This window comes from Neolamprologus multifasciatus, chromosome 23, assembly GCF_963576455.1.
Source record: "Neolamprologus multifasciatus chromosome 23, fNeoMul1.2, whole genome shotgun sequence".
Lineage (NCBI taxonomy): Eukaryota > Metazoa > Chordata > Actinopteri > Cichliformes > Cichlidae > Neolamprologus > Neolamprologus multifasciatus.
The window spans coordinates 10,492,418-10,510,639 of NC_140460.1; the positions used below are offsets into that span (position 1 = coordinate 10,492,418).

The 18,222-nt window shown below is 44.2% G+C and overlaps 1 protein-coding gene across 1 annotated transcript; it reads right to left on the bottom strand.

Moving 5' to 3' along the window:
• Nucleotides 1-1,006: 1,006 nt before the first annotated feature.
• Nucleotides 1,007-18,145, bottom strand: palm1a (paralemmin 1a). The gene is given in 12 exon segments (XM_085151743.1): nucleotides 1,007-6,827; nucleotides 6,830-7,197; nucleotides 7,919-8,050; nucleotides 10,053-10,127; nucleotides 10,262-10,330; nucleotides 10,399-10,420; nucleotides 10,695-10,758; nucleotides 10,909-11,033; nucleotides 13,458-13,538; nucleotides 13,844-13,889; nucleotides 16,164-16,208; nucleotides 16,629-18,145. Coding segments are annotated over 12 exon segments (1,215 nt in total). The 5' UTR covers nucleotides 16,649-18,145; the 3' UTR covers nucleotides 1,007-6,659.
• Between the last annotated feature and the right edge of the window lie 77 nt (nucleotides 18,146-18,222).

The following is an 18,222-nucleotide window of genomic DNA, read 5'->3' on the forward strand; positions in this document are numbered from 1 at the left end:
TAAACTGTGTTTGTTGAGACCTGGAATGTCTTTAAGGCACTTTGGATCACCACCTGTAGTTTAAATGTGCTATAGGCTGTAAATAAAATAAATGTGAAGGTTCAGCTCTTTATCATAGTGCATGTTTGAAGTATACCTTCTCATTTCCAAAAATGAGAAATGTGAATGGGAGGCAGAGGACAGGACTAAAGATGCACCTGTGTGGCACACCTGTGCTCAGGATTAGGGTTAATAAGGTGTGGCCTCCCATCCTGGCATTCTGGGCCTATCTATGATCCATGTGCTCAGTAAAGAGTTCAAGCGGTCACTTTATTAACCAGTTTGTTGGGCAATATGGTGCTGAACACAGAGCTCAAATCAACAAACAGCATCCGTACAGGTGTGCTGATGAAGGTGTGTAAGGACTGGTTGTCTCTCACAGATGTTTGGTAGACCAGCTGGAAAACAGTTGTTTGGACAGGTGACAGCTGGTGAGCTGGCACAATGATGGCTGACTTGAGGTTTTCAAACCAGACATAACAGCAAAAACAACAGCAGCAGCTTGAAGACAGCTGGACGCAATCGGTCATGATATCAGCTGGGCAGTCAATAAGAAGCTGCAGTATTTATCAGATGTTAAAATCCGTTTTATTACTAAGACACACAGAGATTAACTCAGAACTGAAAAACATGTTTCTGTTCTTTCTTCTTGACAGGAAATTGTAAACATACGAGTGATATCATGAGTAAATATCATTTGTTTGTTTTCTGTTTGTGTAAACAGCTTTAACCAGTCATATTGTCTGACTGCCAGAGGAGGGCGGGCTAATACTATTTACATTTCACAACATCATCAAACCCACTAATAAATTAAACCCGTCATCAGTCACATGATTAGAGATTGGACACACAGGTAGATGATGTCATCATGATGTCACACAAGTTAGAATAAAGACAGGAAAACAGAATGTGGACTCACCCTGCAGTCGCCGACAGACAACTGATCCACGCCAACACTGTGTGTGAGAGAGAGAGTGTGTGTGTGTGTGTGTGTGTGTGTGTGTGTGTGTGTGTGTGTGTGTGTGTGTGTGTGTGTGTGTGTGTGTGTGTGTGTGTGTGTGTGTGTGTGTGTGTGTGTGTGTGTGTGTGTGTGTGTGTGCTGGTCTCTATGGCTCTGTGAGGACATGCCGCCTGGTCCTTACTTCATGTCAGACCTTCAGAGGACTGAGTTCGGGATCAGGTTAGGTTTAGGTTTGGGCTCAGGTTCCAGGTGGTTTATTCTTCGAGTCTGTTTAATATCCAGAGTTTGGAGGTTTATCAGTCATTCAATTTTAACATCAGGAGCTTCTGAATAAATTCTGTTCAGATCAAAAAGTGTTGTTTTTACTGTGAATCAGATGTGTAACAGGAGCTCTAAAGATGTGTTCAGCTGCGATTCCCAGACAAAAGCTGACTTTTGAAAATAACTTTTAAAATAAATTTGACATCAACCCTCTGGTGGGTCAAACTGATACTGCACTGTGGGAGTCAGAAGGGTAAGGTCAAATGTTAACCACTGGATTTAAGATATATTTCTAAAATTTCTAAATTAGCTGCTTCATTCCTCCTTCAATCAGATAAAAAAAAAATAGCAGATTTGAGAGTTTGAGGAAAGTTTCTAAGAGCAAGTGTGCAAACAAGGAGCCAACAAAGCTCCAAGCAGCAGAAACAGACGTAGATGAGATAAGGAGCTTCTACAGTCATAATTCATCCACATCAGTCGCACTTCAAGATGCAGCTGGTATCAGAACAAGTCAATGTTTGTTTGTTTTAAATTATTATTCTGAAGATAAATCGGCCTCTTTATAAAATGGAGGGACCCAACTGTCATATCTACAGATCTGCCGCCTCTCTCCACAGAAAGACAGAGTAACAGTAGTCACAACAACACAAACAGGCAAAGCTTAGTCATTCATGTACTTATATTCACAGAGTCTAGATGGCGAGGTTATTGAAACCTCGCCATCTAGACTCTCACAGAGAAGATCAGCTGATGAATTTCACAGATCTCCTGAACTTTTTATTTTATCTGTTCAAGTTTGTTGGATATTCTTTATTTAACCAGTTCTTAGCCCTTGCTTCCTCACTTGCAGGTTATATTTTTAAGAAGTATTGATCTTGTTTTTTGAGTTCATTCGAGTGGCGATATAAAAAAAGACTAAAATCAGGTTAACCTGTGGGCTGATTATTGAAATCATCAGTGTTGCCAAGAAGAACCCACAGGACAGTTCCAGAAAGCATGAAATTCGTCAGCAAACATGTTCTCTAACAGTGACCAGACTCAGGTATTTCATGCTGTTTTATTCTTACAGTTATTAAAAACCCGAAAGAGTCACGTTTGTTAACAAGGACCCCAAATGCAGACACACAGTAAGCCACAATAAACCAATCAGGATGCAAGAGTGGACGACAGTATAACAAGGCAACGAGGACACACAAATTGAGGGTATAAATGCAGGCAGAGGTATTCAGGGAAAGTAAAACTGAATACTAGATACATGTGAGGTTATGGTTAAATCAGCTGTAGAGAAATATTAGCCTTATCCTCCGCCTGGGATTACTGACTGCACAGTTCAAAGAATAAATGTTTTAATTGTGCAGGAACTGTATTTGTGTGTTTGTATTCACATGGACCAGTTTAAAACGGTCCTGGCAACGCAGTGTGTCCCAGGACCTCACTCAGCCACAAAAACCAACGTGTGTGTGTTTCAGTGTTGCTGAGCAGCAGAATTTATCAGGAATGCTGCTGACCAACAGAAACACACACACAGAGTGAACACATGGAATTTGGAGTTATTTTACGTTGTTTTTTTGTGAGTTTTTTTGGTTTTAAATCTTTCCTTAAAGTCAAGTTTGTAGTTGTCATTGTCTGAAAATTAGTGTTTAATCAGTTAGTTTAAGCGGTTCATCACAATAACAATAAAATACCAATTCAGACACTTGGGCTGCCACACACGTTCGACTAAATACAGTGAAACTGCAGAGACTGTATGTCCATAAAGTCTGACCCCATCCTGCACATTTTTAAAGTGCATCTTTAAAAAACTAATTTCTGTTATTTGGCCTTAAATAACAGAAACCCAGAGTCACAGTTGCTGCTATATATTGTCTCTGATATTTGTGTGTGTGTGTGTGTGCAGCCCGCATACACAGGGTCAAACTTCACTTGTGAACTAATCAGGGAAATAACGGGGTGAAAACACAACCTGCTTCACTGTCAGCAGGTACTGTGTCCTGCAGTGGGCGACACTGAGCCTCATTCTGCAGGTTACTAAGACAACAGCAGGAGGCTGCAGAGCATGCAGACACTGCTGAGTGAAATAAATCCCTCCGTTCTCCATCTGAGCTTGTTTTTATCTTCCTCCGAGTCTCAAACACAGCACTCTGCTGGAAAACCTCCGTGAAGTCACAGACCCACCAAGACAAACCCTCAATCTTCCACTCAGCTCCAGAAATGCTCAAAAGATCAAATAAAAACAGAAAAAGCAGCAACGTGTCAATCACTGTTCAACCCCGCCCTAAATCCTTCCTGCTTTCTGCTCCTCTCTGACCTTAACGGGAACTTTATCTCCAAAACAAACATGTTTTATTTAGTCCTGAGACCATAAACTCACCAGGAAAGAGTTCACTGAGCTCAAAGATCATCTGATGAGGAGACTCATTTCCTCACAGACTTCTATCCAATCAGAGCAGAGTCGTTGCCCCCAGGACGTCAGACAGACCCACACTCTGTGTGTGAAACATGACAACCTGATGAATTTCAGACACAAGCTGATGATCTGATAATGTTTCAATACTGATCTGTAGGAGCTGCTGCTCAGCAGATATGAACCTGGTTTTAACCCTGACCCTGTTTCAAGAGCTTTCTCTATCAGACATTGAATCGCTGAAATCATGATCAGCTGTGAGGAGTCTGAAGAAAGAATGAGGGCATGTTTTCAGGCTATAAATAAAACTGGATGTAAGGTCCATCCTTGTGTGTGAACTTCTCAGGTCAAGTGGCTTTATTGTCATTCCCACCACGTGCAGTAGTACAGTACACAGTGAAAGGAGACAACATTCTTCCAAGACCATGGTGCTACATATAACAGACACTCAACACAGGACTAGATAAAGTGCAAGTGTGCAAAAAAAAAAAACCCTAAACAAAGACAGAAACTATACAGACACAGCAGTACAATAGAAAAGTGCAACAATGACAGTGGGTTGTGCAAAAACTAACTTGATGTATTAAGGGGTGCGTGTGTGTGTGTATGAGATTGTGCAAATAAGTGTTTGTGTAGCTGAGATATAGTCGCAGTGAACTTTTTTCAAACTGCATTTTATTTTTTATTACTTAAATGGAATTTTTGTAATACTAAGGTTCCACTGTTGTAGTGGGACGTTAATCAGTGGGACACTGCTAGGAAACATGTTGCATGTGTGGTGGGTTCCCAGCCAGAGTCGCATGGACTCCACACTGGACTCCACATTCTCTGTAGCTTGTCTCCCTGTACTAAATTATAAATTTAAGTTCGGTGTATTTTGCTTTACTAAGTATTAGTTCTTAGGGCTAAAAGTCCCCAAAGTACCAAAGTGATGGAAACTGCCTTTTAGCATTATACCACCTATTTATGTGTTTTTCACTTGTGCTAAACAGAGAGGTCTGCTGCTGCATTTTGTGTTTTAGGCATATGTAAATAGCTTTTCCCCCCAAGCAGTCCGGCCCCCGAGGACCACACTGCCCTCCTCCACACTGGACTCTCTTCTCCACACACTTCTTGGACTACATAACACTGTCCTCTCACTCCCGATACTTGCACTATGCTGTATTGCACTGTTTGACTCTGTCTGTGTACTATTGTACTTATTTATTCTTGTTCTTTTCTGTTCCTATTCTATTTCTATTCAAGTACAACACTGTTGTGCTTATTATTAGTTTATCTTATTCCTGTATAGTTGTGTATATATGTATATTTTATTTTTTTCAGTTTATTTTTACAGTTTGCACCTTTGATCTAGGAGGACGATATTTTGTCCCACTGTGTACTTGAGTCTATATTGTTGGGTTGACAATAAAACTCTGCTTGACTTGACTTAAATGTTATAGTCATGTATAGATTTTGTTTTATGTGTATAATGAGTTTGTCATATAAGGCTGCACGTTAAATAGTGTTTTCAGTCATGTTGGGAAATTTTACTTTTGTATGAATATGTGTTTTGTAATTGATCCATCTTAGTGGGGATTTAAATATTATAAGTGATTATCAGTAGTTTATTTTGAAGTATACTTTGCTTCATATTTGTCTCAGTTTTACCCCGCTATTATACTTGATTTTGAAGTGGCTGTTGAGAGAAACCATTGTTTTGATATTTTTATGTTTTTTAAATATTATGGGCCAAAGTTGCATGGACTCCACATTGGGATTAAGAAACACCTGCTGCTGTGAAAATGCTTAGAAAATAAAGCCAGTTTTGCAACCAGTCCCTGTTTGTCGTCATTAAACAGTCTACCATTTGAAATCTGCTACACTTGGCAATGACGTGTATGAGGGTGTGTGTGTCAGTCTGGTCACTGAGCTGTGAGAGTTGGATCCTCTTGGCGAGCGTCGCTGACTCAGCGGGTGGATCCAAAAACAGCTGATGGGATTGTGAGTGCTGTTTGATGGAGCTCAGTGTGAGTGAATCCTCTGAGGTTATGTCAGACTTTCAATGCAGCACGCTTCAAAAGATTTCCACAGAGACGAAGATCAGCGAATGCTTTTCAAACTTTCAGAGGTCAAAGAAGCAATCAACAATTTAAAACGTTTCATTGTATTCAATAAAGATGACAGCAGCTTTGAGCTCTCATCTGTTTCCTGTAAAGATCATTGGTTTGAGCAGCGCTGGATTAAAACCTCTCAGACTGACCTGATCACACAGAGCCATGCATGAGTCTGCAGGATAAGACCTCATTCAAGGACAGGTGAACAGACCTGTCAGGTATAAGACTCCAAACATGCATTTCTGTATTAAACCTTCATGTAGCTGTTTATCGGATTTATAGTGTACACATTAATTAATGCTATAATTTGCAAAATTTTTTACTCTGCCCATTTTTATTGTCTTTGTTCGTTTTCACTGCTGTATATGTAACATTTTACACAGCCTTCAGTGCCCGTGGCACTTTTACTGTGTTTATTTATTGTAGACTGGACCGTCTTTATCCTACTGCTCGAACACAATCATTTCCCTTGAGCGATAGAGAGGTACTTGTTGGTCCATATAGAAGGTGGAGGTGAAGAATTTAGGCTGTGGCACAAAAGCAGACTAGTTTCTGCTCATTTTATTTCTTCTTTTAAAAACTCAGACAGCTTCTAATAAATATAATAATACATTCACAGAAAGGGGGGGAAGGAGCTACAAACATCTTGGCACAGCGAAGGCAGAGGCTAACACTGAGGCTATGCTAACACTGATACATGTAAGTACAGACGTGCAGAGTAAAAAAGTAAAAAGGCTTCAAGAAAATAGAAAAAGTAAAGAGAGGCTTTATACACCTGAAGGAAGAAACAGGAAATGATGTTGGGGGGGCTGTGAGCAATGGGAGGAGTTTTCAGTCCTTTTTATTTTGTATTTGCGTGCTACGTTTCAAGGCGGCACCCCCCCCACAGGTCACCAGGTCACATGATGCTACAGCACTTACACGGCTTCTTCTCCTTCTCCTTCCCTGCCGTCTCCGCATTGCTTGCCACTGGTATCGCCATTGGAGGTTTAGTGGAGGTTGGTGGGGTCTTGGAGGTGGGCAGAGGTGGATCCGCCTCCTTTTCTCCCCCTGATGTCTTCCCGTTTGGTCATCAATGTGCACCAGCTCGGCCTTCACCGTGCCCTGCAGCCCCAGCACCTTCTTGGTCTCGTCTTCATCCTCTACGCTCTGGTATCCCATGAACACCATGGTAACCGGGTTCTCAGTGCTCGCCTCAGCCACACTCGGCTCACCACCCACTTTGGCCTCTAGCCCTGTGATCTCCACTGGAACCTGAGGTAGCGGCGACTTGGACCGCATCAGCCCCAACTCCTCCCGAACCTCTGCTGTCGGGAGGGATGTCACAGTGGTGACAGTATGTGACATCATCGACGCCTCATCAGCTTTGTGGATGAGCTCTTCAACCTCAGAGGAGCTGAGCAGGTGGACATCCTCACCATTCAGCTCATGGACCACTGGGAGACAGGAAGACACAGGTGAGGGTCAGAGTGCAACACCTGAATGCTCTCCAGCTGAAGGATCAATAAAGACTCACTGAATGATGTCACAGAGTACACCTGTGCAACAGCTTCCTTCAGCTGGAGCTGAAAGTGATGAGGTGTGACCACCTGACTGTCAGGTGAGTGTTGATCATGCAGGCAGGCTGCAGCCGCTGTGGCTTTAGGAGAAGGAAAACTGCTGCTGTGAAAATCTGCAAACCTCCAGCAGGAGGCGCTGCAACAACCAGACACATGGATCTGCTCCTCACACTGTGCTATAAAATGTCCACTGCAGGAACTCAGCAGGAATGACCCTCAGATCTGAAACTCTCAGGATACAACAGCCTGTCACAGATGTGTAACGCAGGTGTGTAATGCTATGAAAATGCCTGGTGGAACATCTGACAGGTAATGAGTGGAGTTCAGAGGTCCTCCCAGATATGCTGAGAGTTTCAGAAGTGAAGATGTGGAGGTGTTCAGCAAAGACTGTGAGGGCAAATAGTTCAATAACCTAAGAAGGAAATGAGTGAGTGATTCATCATCTACAGTCCGTGAGCTTGTGAAGAGATTCAGATAAATGCGCGCACAGCAGAGCTGAAATCAGCCCTTTGAGAGTCAGTTATTGCATCAGCAGGTCCCTTCTCGTAAAGCCGGCTTTGTTTTTATTTATTTTTTCTTGTTTACTTGCTAACATCACCTTTCTGCTCATCTTCGTAAACTTTGACCCCTTGGTCAGAGAGGTCAACAGGAAGTTTGGTGTTACTGGACAGAACCCTGGTTTCCCCCGTCACTCTGTCCCGCTCTACTTTAATCTCCACCGAGTACATCGCTGGATTGGGAGGGGTTAGAAGGGATCACATGGGGTTACACAGGGTCAGAGAGGGTCAACACAACAGACACAATGAGCTGCTGTGGATCTAAAGATAAAGGCAGCAGACAGAAGGTTAGATCACAGAAGAGAAGAGTCAGGACAAAGAAAGCAGCAGGTCATAAACAAGCACCCCAGGTGAGGGTAACCTTCCAATAGCAAAGGTACAGCTCTATTAGTGTGACATGACATAACCATGCAGAACAAAGAAGGGTCTGATGACCAGAAGGAATATTGGGAGTTCTGCTCGCATCATCCAGTACTGACTTTGGTACAGTGTGTATATCCTCTCCTGCTGCCTCAAATAACGAACTACCAAAACATTCAGCTGCAAACACCACAACTCAGATAAGTCCCAAGGATCAGATACACTAAATGGACACCAGCACCCACACATTACCCTGAGAGGAGCTGCTCAGCCATGAAGCTCCTGGTGCACAGTGTCTGCTGATGTTAATGCCAGGGATGGATGGATGAATGACTGGATGAAAAGATGGATAAATGGGAGAATAGATGAATGAATGGATGGATGGATGGATGGGAGAATAGACTAATGGACGGACGGACGGACGGATGAATGGATTGATAAATGGGAGAACAGATGGTTAGGCGGATGGAAGAATTCTCCTGAACTGACTTTTGTAACAGTGGCGTCCTGTTAGCACCACATTGGAATTGCTGAGCTTTTCAAACTCTGTCTCTCATACAGATAAAGGCAGGTCACAGGTGCTGGATTAATACACCTTTGGCACTGATTCACAGATTAACAGGTGTAACTCAGGACTTTTGTCCATAAGTGTACACGGGAGACGTTTTCCATCAGATGTTGAGGGACACTGTGAGGAAGTGGAGGAAGAGGAGCTTGGATGCAGCTCAGGTTATTGTGAGAGTTTATTCCTGAAACTTGAAATCTGTGACCAGCAGCCGAGTTGCTGACGTTCGTACGGTCAGAGTCTGCCTCCTCTGTTGCTGCGTTGTTTGAGTACATGTGCATCAGTGAGGCTGCATGTATTTATCAAAGTCAAGGGAAAGAATGTGAAAGCTCTACTGATGTTTCTAATCTAACACGCTTCAAGCTTCACTTAACATGTGCATGTTGACAGTTGCTGTGAGGGCTCGACCTTCAGGATGGACTGAGTGCTGACACAGCGGTCACACTCTGGCTCCGACATCGTCTTTTTCCAAAGACCTTCACATCTCCCGTGGAAACCCCTGCAGTCATGCCAGGGGTAGATTCAGACCTGCTTCTGTTCAGCCTTAAATACCAGCAAAGTGTCAGGAAACTCCCACAACTTCATACATTCATTTAGCCCATGATTCATTTCAATAGCCTCCCACAGATCCTACACTATGAGGGAAACAAGACAATAACACACACACACACCCATCACACCAGCCAACACACAAATTCACTGTTAACGTGACCCTAAAACAGACTTACAGATAGAGACAGGAAGACAGCTGTTAGAGACACATTAAGGTTGATGTCCCCTCTCCTCCCACGTGTCCACACTCTATGACCTCTGACCTTACACATTTGCAGGGTGAATGATAACAGACTCATTAAAATCACTGAAAGCTGCGATTAATCATATTTTACTGATTCTTCGAACCTCATCACGGAGAACCAAACGCAAACTCTTAAAGTCAGGAAACAACATGGCTGATCTCATCTGTACTTTATTCTTTTACTGGCTTTATTAGACAGTGCATTTAAGACAGACAGGAAAGCAGGTCTTCCACCTGCGTCAACCCTCCGGCTGCTCTCAGCCATAGGGCCTATGGCCATCTCCTCCTCCCAGTGAGCTAATCTTTAGCCATGGAAATATTCTGGATCTATTTCCTGACTTGGTGACTTCCAGGTGAGCTTCATGTCCCACCTGAAGAAAACTGGCTCAGTTCACCAGTTTAAGACGACCCCCGTCAGGTCGGTGCAAAGTGGGTGTGGTCACTTCTGACTCACCTTTCTTCATCTCCTCGGTCGCCTCTCTGGGTTTGTTCAGTCGAGGACTTTTGTTGACTTTGACCTCTGCAGGGGCTTGTGGGTAAAAATGGGCCAGGCACAAAGACAGAGCAGAGAAAGAACTAACAGTGAGGTTATCACAACAACTTACCGTAATGTAACTGTAATCTGATTACTGAGATCTGATTACAGTTATAGCACAGTCTCACCTTGGATCACCTGAGTTGCCAGTGGAGTCATGTCCTGCTGATGCCTTTCGCGATCTTTGACCTCTACAGCTGATCAGAGACAAACATGAGACAAAGGCTTCACGAATAAAAACAGACAGAGAAATTTAGAAATTTACCTGAAGCTGGTCTTGATGACACCTGGAGGCACAAACAGAGAAGGGAAGTTTATCTTCACAATAAGAGTCTTAACAGGAATCCTCCATCAATAAGGAGGAAACGGGAAACAGAAACATGAAAAAACCTCCAAAGTAAGCCAGTCCTGCCAGCAAACCCCCCTCCCAACAGGCTCACCCATGTAATCCAACCTAATTTGTTTCAAATGATCTATTAACCCTATGAGGACAGCAGAAAAGCTGATTTTAGAAAGGAAAAATAGTGATATTAGAAAACGTGTGTGTGCATGTACACTCACCTTAATGTTAGTTATGGTCTGACAGACAGATCCAGTCTCAAGGCCGACAAGTTCCTGCTGCAGCCTACAACACACACACACACACACACACACACACACACACACACACACACACACACACACACACACACACACACACACACGGAATTGATGGTTTTAATCCCACAGTGAATAAGGCCACCCTTCCTGGATGTTCGGGCTCGGCGGCTCAGACCTGTCGATGGTCTCCTCCAGGCTCCGGGTCCGGGCCTCGTCCTGCTCCAGCTGTCTACGGACTTCGTTCTGCTCGGGTCCAGCAGATGCTCCCTCCAGCAGCCAGCGGTCCCTCAGAGCCTTTGACTGAAACACAGGTCACACAGATGACAGCTTCCTTCTAACACGTGAGGAGGCGCGTATCAAATTCATATTTGTTCATGAATGTTTATGAAAAGAAGAGCTGCAGAAACATGTGCTTAAAGTTCACTCATGATCTGCTCACTATGAAGCCCACTACCGAAGCCGTCGTCGTTCCTTCATCATTTCTTTATAAAGGAGGCAGGTCAAAGGTGTGCAGGTGAGTCCAGCTGTTCAATTGGAAGCTGTGAGTGAGACAGGAAGTCCTCTGACTGCAAACAGCTGACAGATCATCAGGAGAGGACAGACTGGCACTCTGATCCACTCAGAAAACAATTAACATAAAGGCCTGAAAGTCCACAGGAGACACCTGGGGATCCTGTCCTTCATCAAAGCTTCCAGCTAAGTGAGGAAGACTCTCCAGCAGGAAGATGTCCACAGAGCATGAAGAGAATAATCAAAGCAGATCAGAGGGTTCAAAGCATCTGTCAGCCTCGGGAATTGAAAGCTTCAACCTTAAAAAGTCTCAGAAAGGCTGAGCAGCTCCAGACTAAACAAATCAGCCAGCAAGACGAAGATCAGAGCAGCATGAGGAAGGAAACCTGGACATCAGACTTCACAGTCTGCAAAAAAATCCCCATGCACGGTTAAAACTAAACCAGCGGGTTCATCAGAGCTTTTTATATATAACCTGAACTCTGGTCTCATTCTGAGCGTCTCATTAAACCCTTGCAGCTGACAGCAGCAGACACTCAGCTGCACGGCTCTGAGTGGGATTCATCCTCACTGGGTTGTCTTTCAAACTCTCAACGATTTTAATCAGCACTTTAAAAAGCTGCTCGTTTCACAAACTTGCTCAAATGCTGGCAGAAAAAAATCTTTATACATTTATTGTTTTGACGTTTTGGCTAACCAACACTACAAATTGGAGAGCATCAGCATCATGTCCTCAAAGGAGAAAACAGTGAAAATGGAATAAAATCATTTTAGTATCTAATGATCGAAAGCAGGCGTGCACAGACAGCAAGGGGTGCTCATGGACCAACGTCCATCAGGAGGACGTCTGAGTGTCCCTTTAATAAACGCGTGAAGCCTGAATGGATCCTTTTAGTTGAATAAAACTATCTGGATGAGCTTGGGCTCTCTGAACTCGCGGCCTCCTCCTCATCAGGAAAACAGCTGCTATTTCACATGGCCCTGGCAGTTCTGTCCTACCTGCGTGCTGTTTGGCTGATCTCAGTTATTTTTACCTTGCAGCTGTTCTCAGTTTGTGCCTCTTGAATCTCCGAATACCTGAATGACTCAACACACAGTGAGCCAGCAGGAGTAGGAGCCAGAGAGAGTTACTCTTTATTTTTTCTGGTGAAAGACAAACTGATAAGAGTCATTCATGAAATATGATCTCATATCAAAGATTAATAATAGATGAGATAATTTACTGGCAGAAATAAATTTTCCAGAGCACTTCAGTCTGGAATATACAACATCTGAATGACAGGTTTCTGTTTCTGAGTCTCTTTGAAGCAGAAGATCACTGATGGTTCTGAGGGTTTCCATTATGACTCTGTGATCTCAACTTATTTTAGACTCCTGAACATCACCACAGCTCAACTACATGACTGCTTTGGTCCACATTCCTGAAGCACTCTAAGCTGTCACCCGGGCCACCATCTACAAATGTTGGAGGGACGGATGGTGCTGCAGCTTTGATAATAAGAAGCATTTTAAAACAGCATTGTGTTTCCAGGAACACAGGCTGATTTATCCCATAAAAGTGCACAGTTCTTCTCTGGAAGACCAGCTCTGAATAGTGTTGAATATTACAAATTTTACAAAAATGTGCAAAGCAAAGTCTAGAATAACCAGGACTGCGAAAAGTGTGCAAACCCAGGAACAGTGCAAGGACATCATCAGCAGACAGGAAGTAGGAACGCAAAAGAGAGAGAGCCGCCTATCAGAATAAAACAGGAAATGACCACTGACCATCTGAAAGAAGGACATGAATAAAAACATCAGTGTGAATAGAGCTGGACCCACAGAGCATTCAGGTTTTGGTTTCGTTTATTTAGTGCACAAAAATGTTCCTTTGTGGTTTGGCATCAATGTCAGCTTTGTAGCCAACTCCACACCGACTCGTCTCAGGTCCCGGCGTGGGACCTGAGGGAGGGAGGGAAACCTCGTTAACACAATCATCTCCACCTGCCCATCAGACTCCATGGCACAGCCCCTTGAGTGCACTGCAACACCCCTCCACTGCAGCGGAGCCAGAGACCACGCCCCTGCCATAATCAGGCCTGGATCAGACCCAGATCAAACCTGGATCGGGCCTGGATCCGATCTGGATCGGTACGAAGGCTTCAGCATCTTGCTCACCTCTGAGTGCACCTGACCTTTAAACAGAAAACAGGAAACAGGAAGTGGTGGGCTCACCTTCAGGTGCTGTAGCGCCCTCCTGTCGTCCTCCAACTGACGCTTCTTGTTCTCGATCTCCGTCTGCCACTTCCTTTTCTCCTGCAGCATTATGGAAAACAGAACCAGCTGCTGATTGGGATCAATAATCCAATCACACTTCTGCTCTGAAGTAATCCACTGAGGTAATCTGATTACTGACTGCATTCTCTTAGTGTGGGCTTTTATTTTGAAATAAAATAAAAGTGTGTTTGTTTAAATAAAGTTTAAAATTCAGAGTCAACATTGATAACTTCGAGCAATAAAACTTACTGTGTGTGTGTGGGGGGGGGGGTCTCACACACACATCTGAATCATTGATACTAGGTGTGTGAGATGCTGCATTCACTGACTATAAGTAAACTCACCACAATGAGCTGCAGTCGATCCTGCTGATAGAGAACCTCGCTCACCCTGAGGGAGAGACAGACAGACAGGTTAATGATGTCACTGTGACATCACTGAATCGTACGTTTCCTTGTTCCGCTTAATACATAGATGCTCGATGCACAGCTCTGTTTACACTTTAGCCTCACACACTCATTCATACACTGACTAGCTATCTCACACATACACACACACACACACACACACACGCACACACACACTCCAGCAGAGTCTTGAAGCAATCAGCTAACAAGCGCTCAACAGCGGTGAGTCATCAGTTATTGGCTGTAAAGATGGCTGCCCTCTCTACAGTTTGCTGGAGCTGAAGGCAGTGCGAGTCCTCAGGCGGTCTGTGCTGACGGAGCTGCTGACGAAGCTGCTGCTGGTTGGTCTAGCTTCAGGAAACCAGAGTTCAACAAACAAGGAGCAGCCAGACGCAGACGCGGCGTTAGTCCCGCCCTGATTCCTCCCTGAGTCTAATGGGAGCATCGCACCCAAAGTAGACTTCATGTTTTATTCAGTGAGACTTCTACTGGAGGCTGAGACCATGAACTCATTGGGACAGAGATCACTGGGTTCAGAGGTCATCTCGATCCAGCTCTCCTCTCTGGAGGACACACAGTATGCCTTACACTTTAAACTTTTCCTCTCAGACACCTCAAACAAAGCTTCACTTTAAGGTCTCCATGGAGACCTCAGTCCACTGCAAGGACCGACAACACCAGCAGCTAGAACCCGGCCCACTGGGAACCAGTTCAGACACAGCGCCCTGACGAGGAGGAGGTGCTTTAAAGGCTCAAACTGAAGCTCAAGCTCTTTCTGTTTTTTTGTCCATGCCTACTCAGCAGCAGTGAGATGTATTATAGAGAGGGGCATAGCAGGTAATGGGACAGGAGCTCAGACTGATGATTGGATGATATTAATTATTGATCAGTTTGTGATCCGTCTGAGAGGAAAGGGTTCCCGTCAGTCAGCAGGTGTGTAACTTTTAATTGAAACGCCGCATTAGAGGCAGACAGGAAGTCCATGCACTGCAGTGATGAAGTACTTGCAGTAAAAACAGGAGAGTACAAATACTCAGTTGCATGTTAGAGTAAAAGTACTCTCAGCTTAGCCTTTTAAAGTAAAGATAAGAGATAAGATCAGATAAACCTTTATTAGTCCCACATATGGCACTAACACGTGGTTCTGCTCTGGGCTGTGTCCTTGTCCAGACACCACATCCTACTACTGCCTCTGAGCCTCCACCAGGCTGCAGCAGCTCCATCAATCCCACAGGCACACCAAACAAGCACACAGGAAGTGCACTTCAAAATAAAACAGCTGCTGGGATGAAACTCAACCAGCTCCCAGATTCTGATTGGCAGTCTTTTCTGAAGTCTGGGTTTATTAAGTGGCTGTGAGGAAGGCAGGAGGAAATAATGAAGAAGTCACAAAGAAAACAGATTTCTGCAGAACATGATGGAAAATAATACAGATAAAAAATTCCCAAAACACAAAGTGGTAAGAAAGCAATGATTTACCTGCAGCTTCCTGTTTACCTGCATCAGGTAAAATCTGATTATCTGATGAACCTCAAACCTGACGTACAGAAACATCAGAACTCATCTCAGCACCATCTGACACCTGGATCTGCTCCCAGGTGTGACTCTTCCTGTGGGAATCATCCATCAGGTGCGTCTCTGCAGGTGTATGGTAACTCCATAGTGAGTGAGACTTTGTGCAGGTGTGTCAGTGCAAGTTTTATGCTGAAGTTTCTGAAAATTCACACTTTGTGGTAATTCTTGTAATTCTGTAAGTGACATCATGACATCATTAAAGAGCCTGCCTTGCTGAATTTAGAAAACTGAACCAATAGGACTGGGGCTTAAACCTTATATTGTGAAGAACCCTGCAGGAAGTCACCCTCTCCTCACACGTCCAACTTGACGGAAGTGACTGAGCTCAAATGAGGAACACAGAAACTGATCAATATGTAATCATAGACGCTCGTGCTGCTTATTGATCAGAGCTGGTGCTGTTTCCGCAGGGAAAAGTAGAGCACAGAGAGGTTTGATCACTCCGCGGGTCCGCACGCCCTTTAACCCATCACCTGCCGCTGCGGTGACTCGGACACCCCCACCCCACCCCCCAAAGTCTCCAGTTTGGTGCAGTTAGCCCCCCACCCATCCCTCGGTCCTGACTCAGCGCCCTGATGCCGCACAATGACGACACGAGTCTCAGATACGTCATAAACACAGAAAAACAACCAGAAGAAGAAGAAAGAAGAAGGGAAAGAGAGAAGAAATAAAGTGTACTCACTCCTCCATGTCCGACGGCAGATCAGTCCGCAGCAAAGTCAAACATCTGATCCACATCCGAGAGAGAAAAAAACCCGCCCACCGGGGAGGACGGAGGACAGGAGGGAGGGGGAAGGAAAGGAGAGGAGGGTAGGAAAGGAGAAAAGGGTAGGAGAAGTTTTGGATGTTGAACCTTTTTTGGTCAGATTTTGACGGCACAGTTGAAAATGTGCTTGCAGATTCATAATCAAGAGATCAGAGTGAGGAAGACTTTTACTTTGAAATCAGTCCAACATGCAAAAACGCTGTTTTGATTCCCAAAAGGTTGATTCTGTTCATCTGGACGTTTTCAGTGGGAGAAACGTTTCGTCATCATCCAGGTGACTTCTTCAGTCTCAGCTTACAGCAGGTCTCCAACCTTATAAACGGTTCTTCTGCACATGACTGAAACTAGCCAGACAGAATCAACCTTTTGGGATTTACTTACCTGGATGACTGAGCATGCATCAAGAGGCTGTTATTGATCGATTGACTGGTGGATGGAGGATCGATTTTAAGAGCTGTGAGGTGGACGGGATGCAGATGTGGAGCTCCTGGTCTCCATGATGAGTTATTATTTTTATTACTGCAGCTGTCACGGGGACAGACTGGGACGTCAGACCGGGATGAGACTCGGTAACAAAGCCTTCTGCTTCACACGAGTACTTCCTTCTGCACTCTCCATGTTTGCTCCTCGTCCTTCATATCATTTATCGTACATGTGAATTCATTTTTCATGCGCTTATGTTTCATGAAGCTTCCTGCAAGTCATTCACATCATGAAAGTGATAAACACAGGAATGAATCCAGAATTATCATCCAGTACCAGTAAGTACTCATACTTTAGTTACTCTCAGTGTAGTTTGAGTGCTTTTTAAACTCTGTGTTTCACGTGAAGCGCCAGGATGAGGCGCTTCATTTTGAATATAATGTCATATGTCGACACTCCAGATATTTGGTAATGAACATGTTAAAGTTTTGTTTTTGGTACAGTTTAAAGACAGACATTTATCCCGAGGACAATTTGTCTCATTTTCTTTTCATTTAACATGGAAGGTGAAGCAATAATCCTGCAGCAACACCTAGTGGTGGTTAGTTTTTTTTAATGGTTGACTTCCTGCAGACCACGCTTCTTACTGTACTGACAGTTTTACGACTCTCATCACTTCAGTGTGAGGAGTGGAGGTTCAGGCAGAGCTGGAAGATTGCTCAGGTCACTCTGAAGTCTGACAGGTGCTGGAGACAGCTGAGGCTGCAGAAGGTTTTATTCTGAGATGAGGAGGTAGAATGTGAGTGGAAACAATGGTTTGGTTTCACTTGATCAGATCTGAGGGCGTCACTGATGGAAGCAGACCTTTCACGCATGGTAGGAAAGTTCATGAAAACCTCTGGACGGTGTTCCCTACAGAACTTCTGACGCACCACGACCAACACAGGCCACCAGGGGGCGCTACATCAATATGAGCATACAGGCTGTGTTTTAATGTGTTGTAATATAAGCGAGCCCCTAAGAATCATCAGTAGCCGTTGTTGGCCTCTCTGGCTTTTTATTAGCACGTGTTTCCTGTTGTACTCTTCTCAGGCTCCGTCCTGAATGCTGCTTCCTTCCAATCTCTTGGAATTTCACGGTGATGTTAAAGCCACCTTGCCTCCACCAGTACCACTCTGCATGCAGAACTTTTTTCTGCTAATAACTTGAAGAGAAAAATCAGCGGTTTTGTGGAGGACTCTCATTTGACTATCACTGTTGAGCTTCTGTCATGTTGTCGTTTCTTTTAACCTCCTTTTTCTTCATTGGTTCTGCAGGTTTGTTCTGGCCCTGCTAGGTGGGTGTGCTCACATCCTGTTTTATATCACTGTTGAACAATTGATAAAGGTTGATAGTCAGCTGATATCACCACATCACCAGTGGGAAGCAGCTCTGCTCCAACACTGTGACCGTGCGCAGATTGTGAACTTTCAACTTAGTTTTACAGGTTTTCCTGTTAATAAAGAGCCCGCCTCATTCATGAAGCATCAAAGGAATTAAGTCACAGATAAAC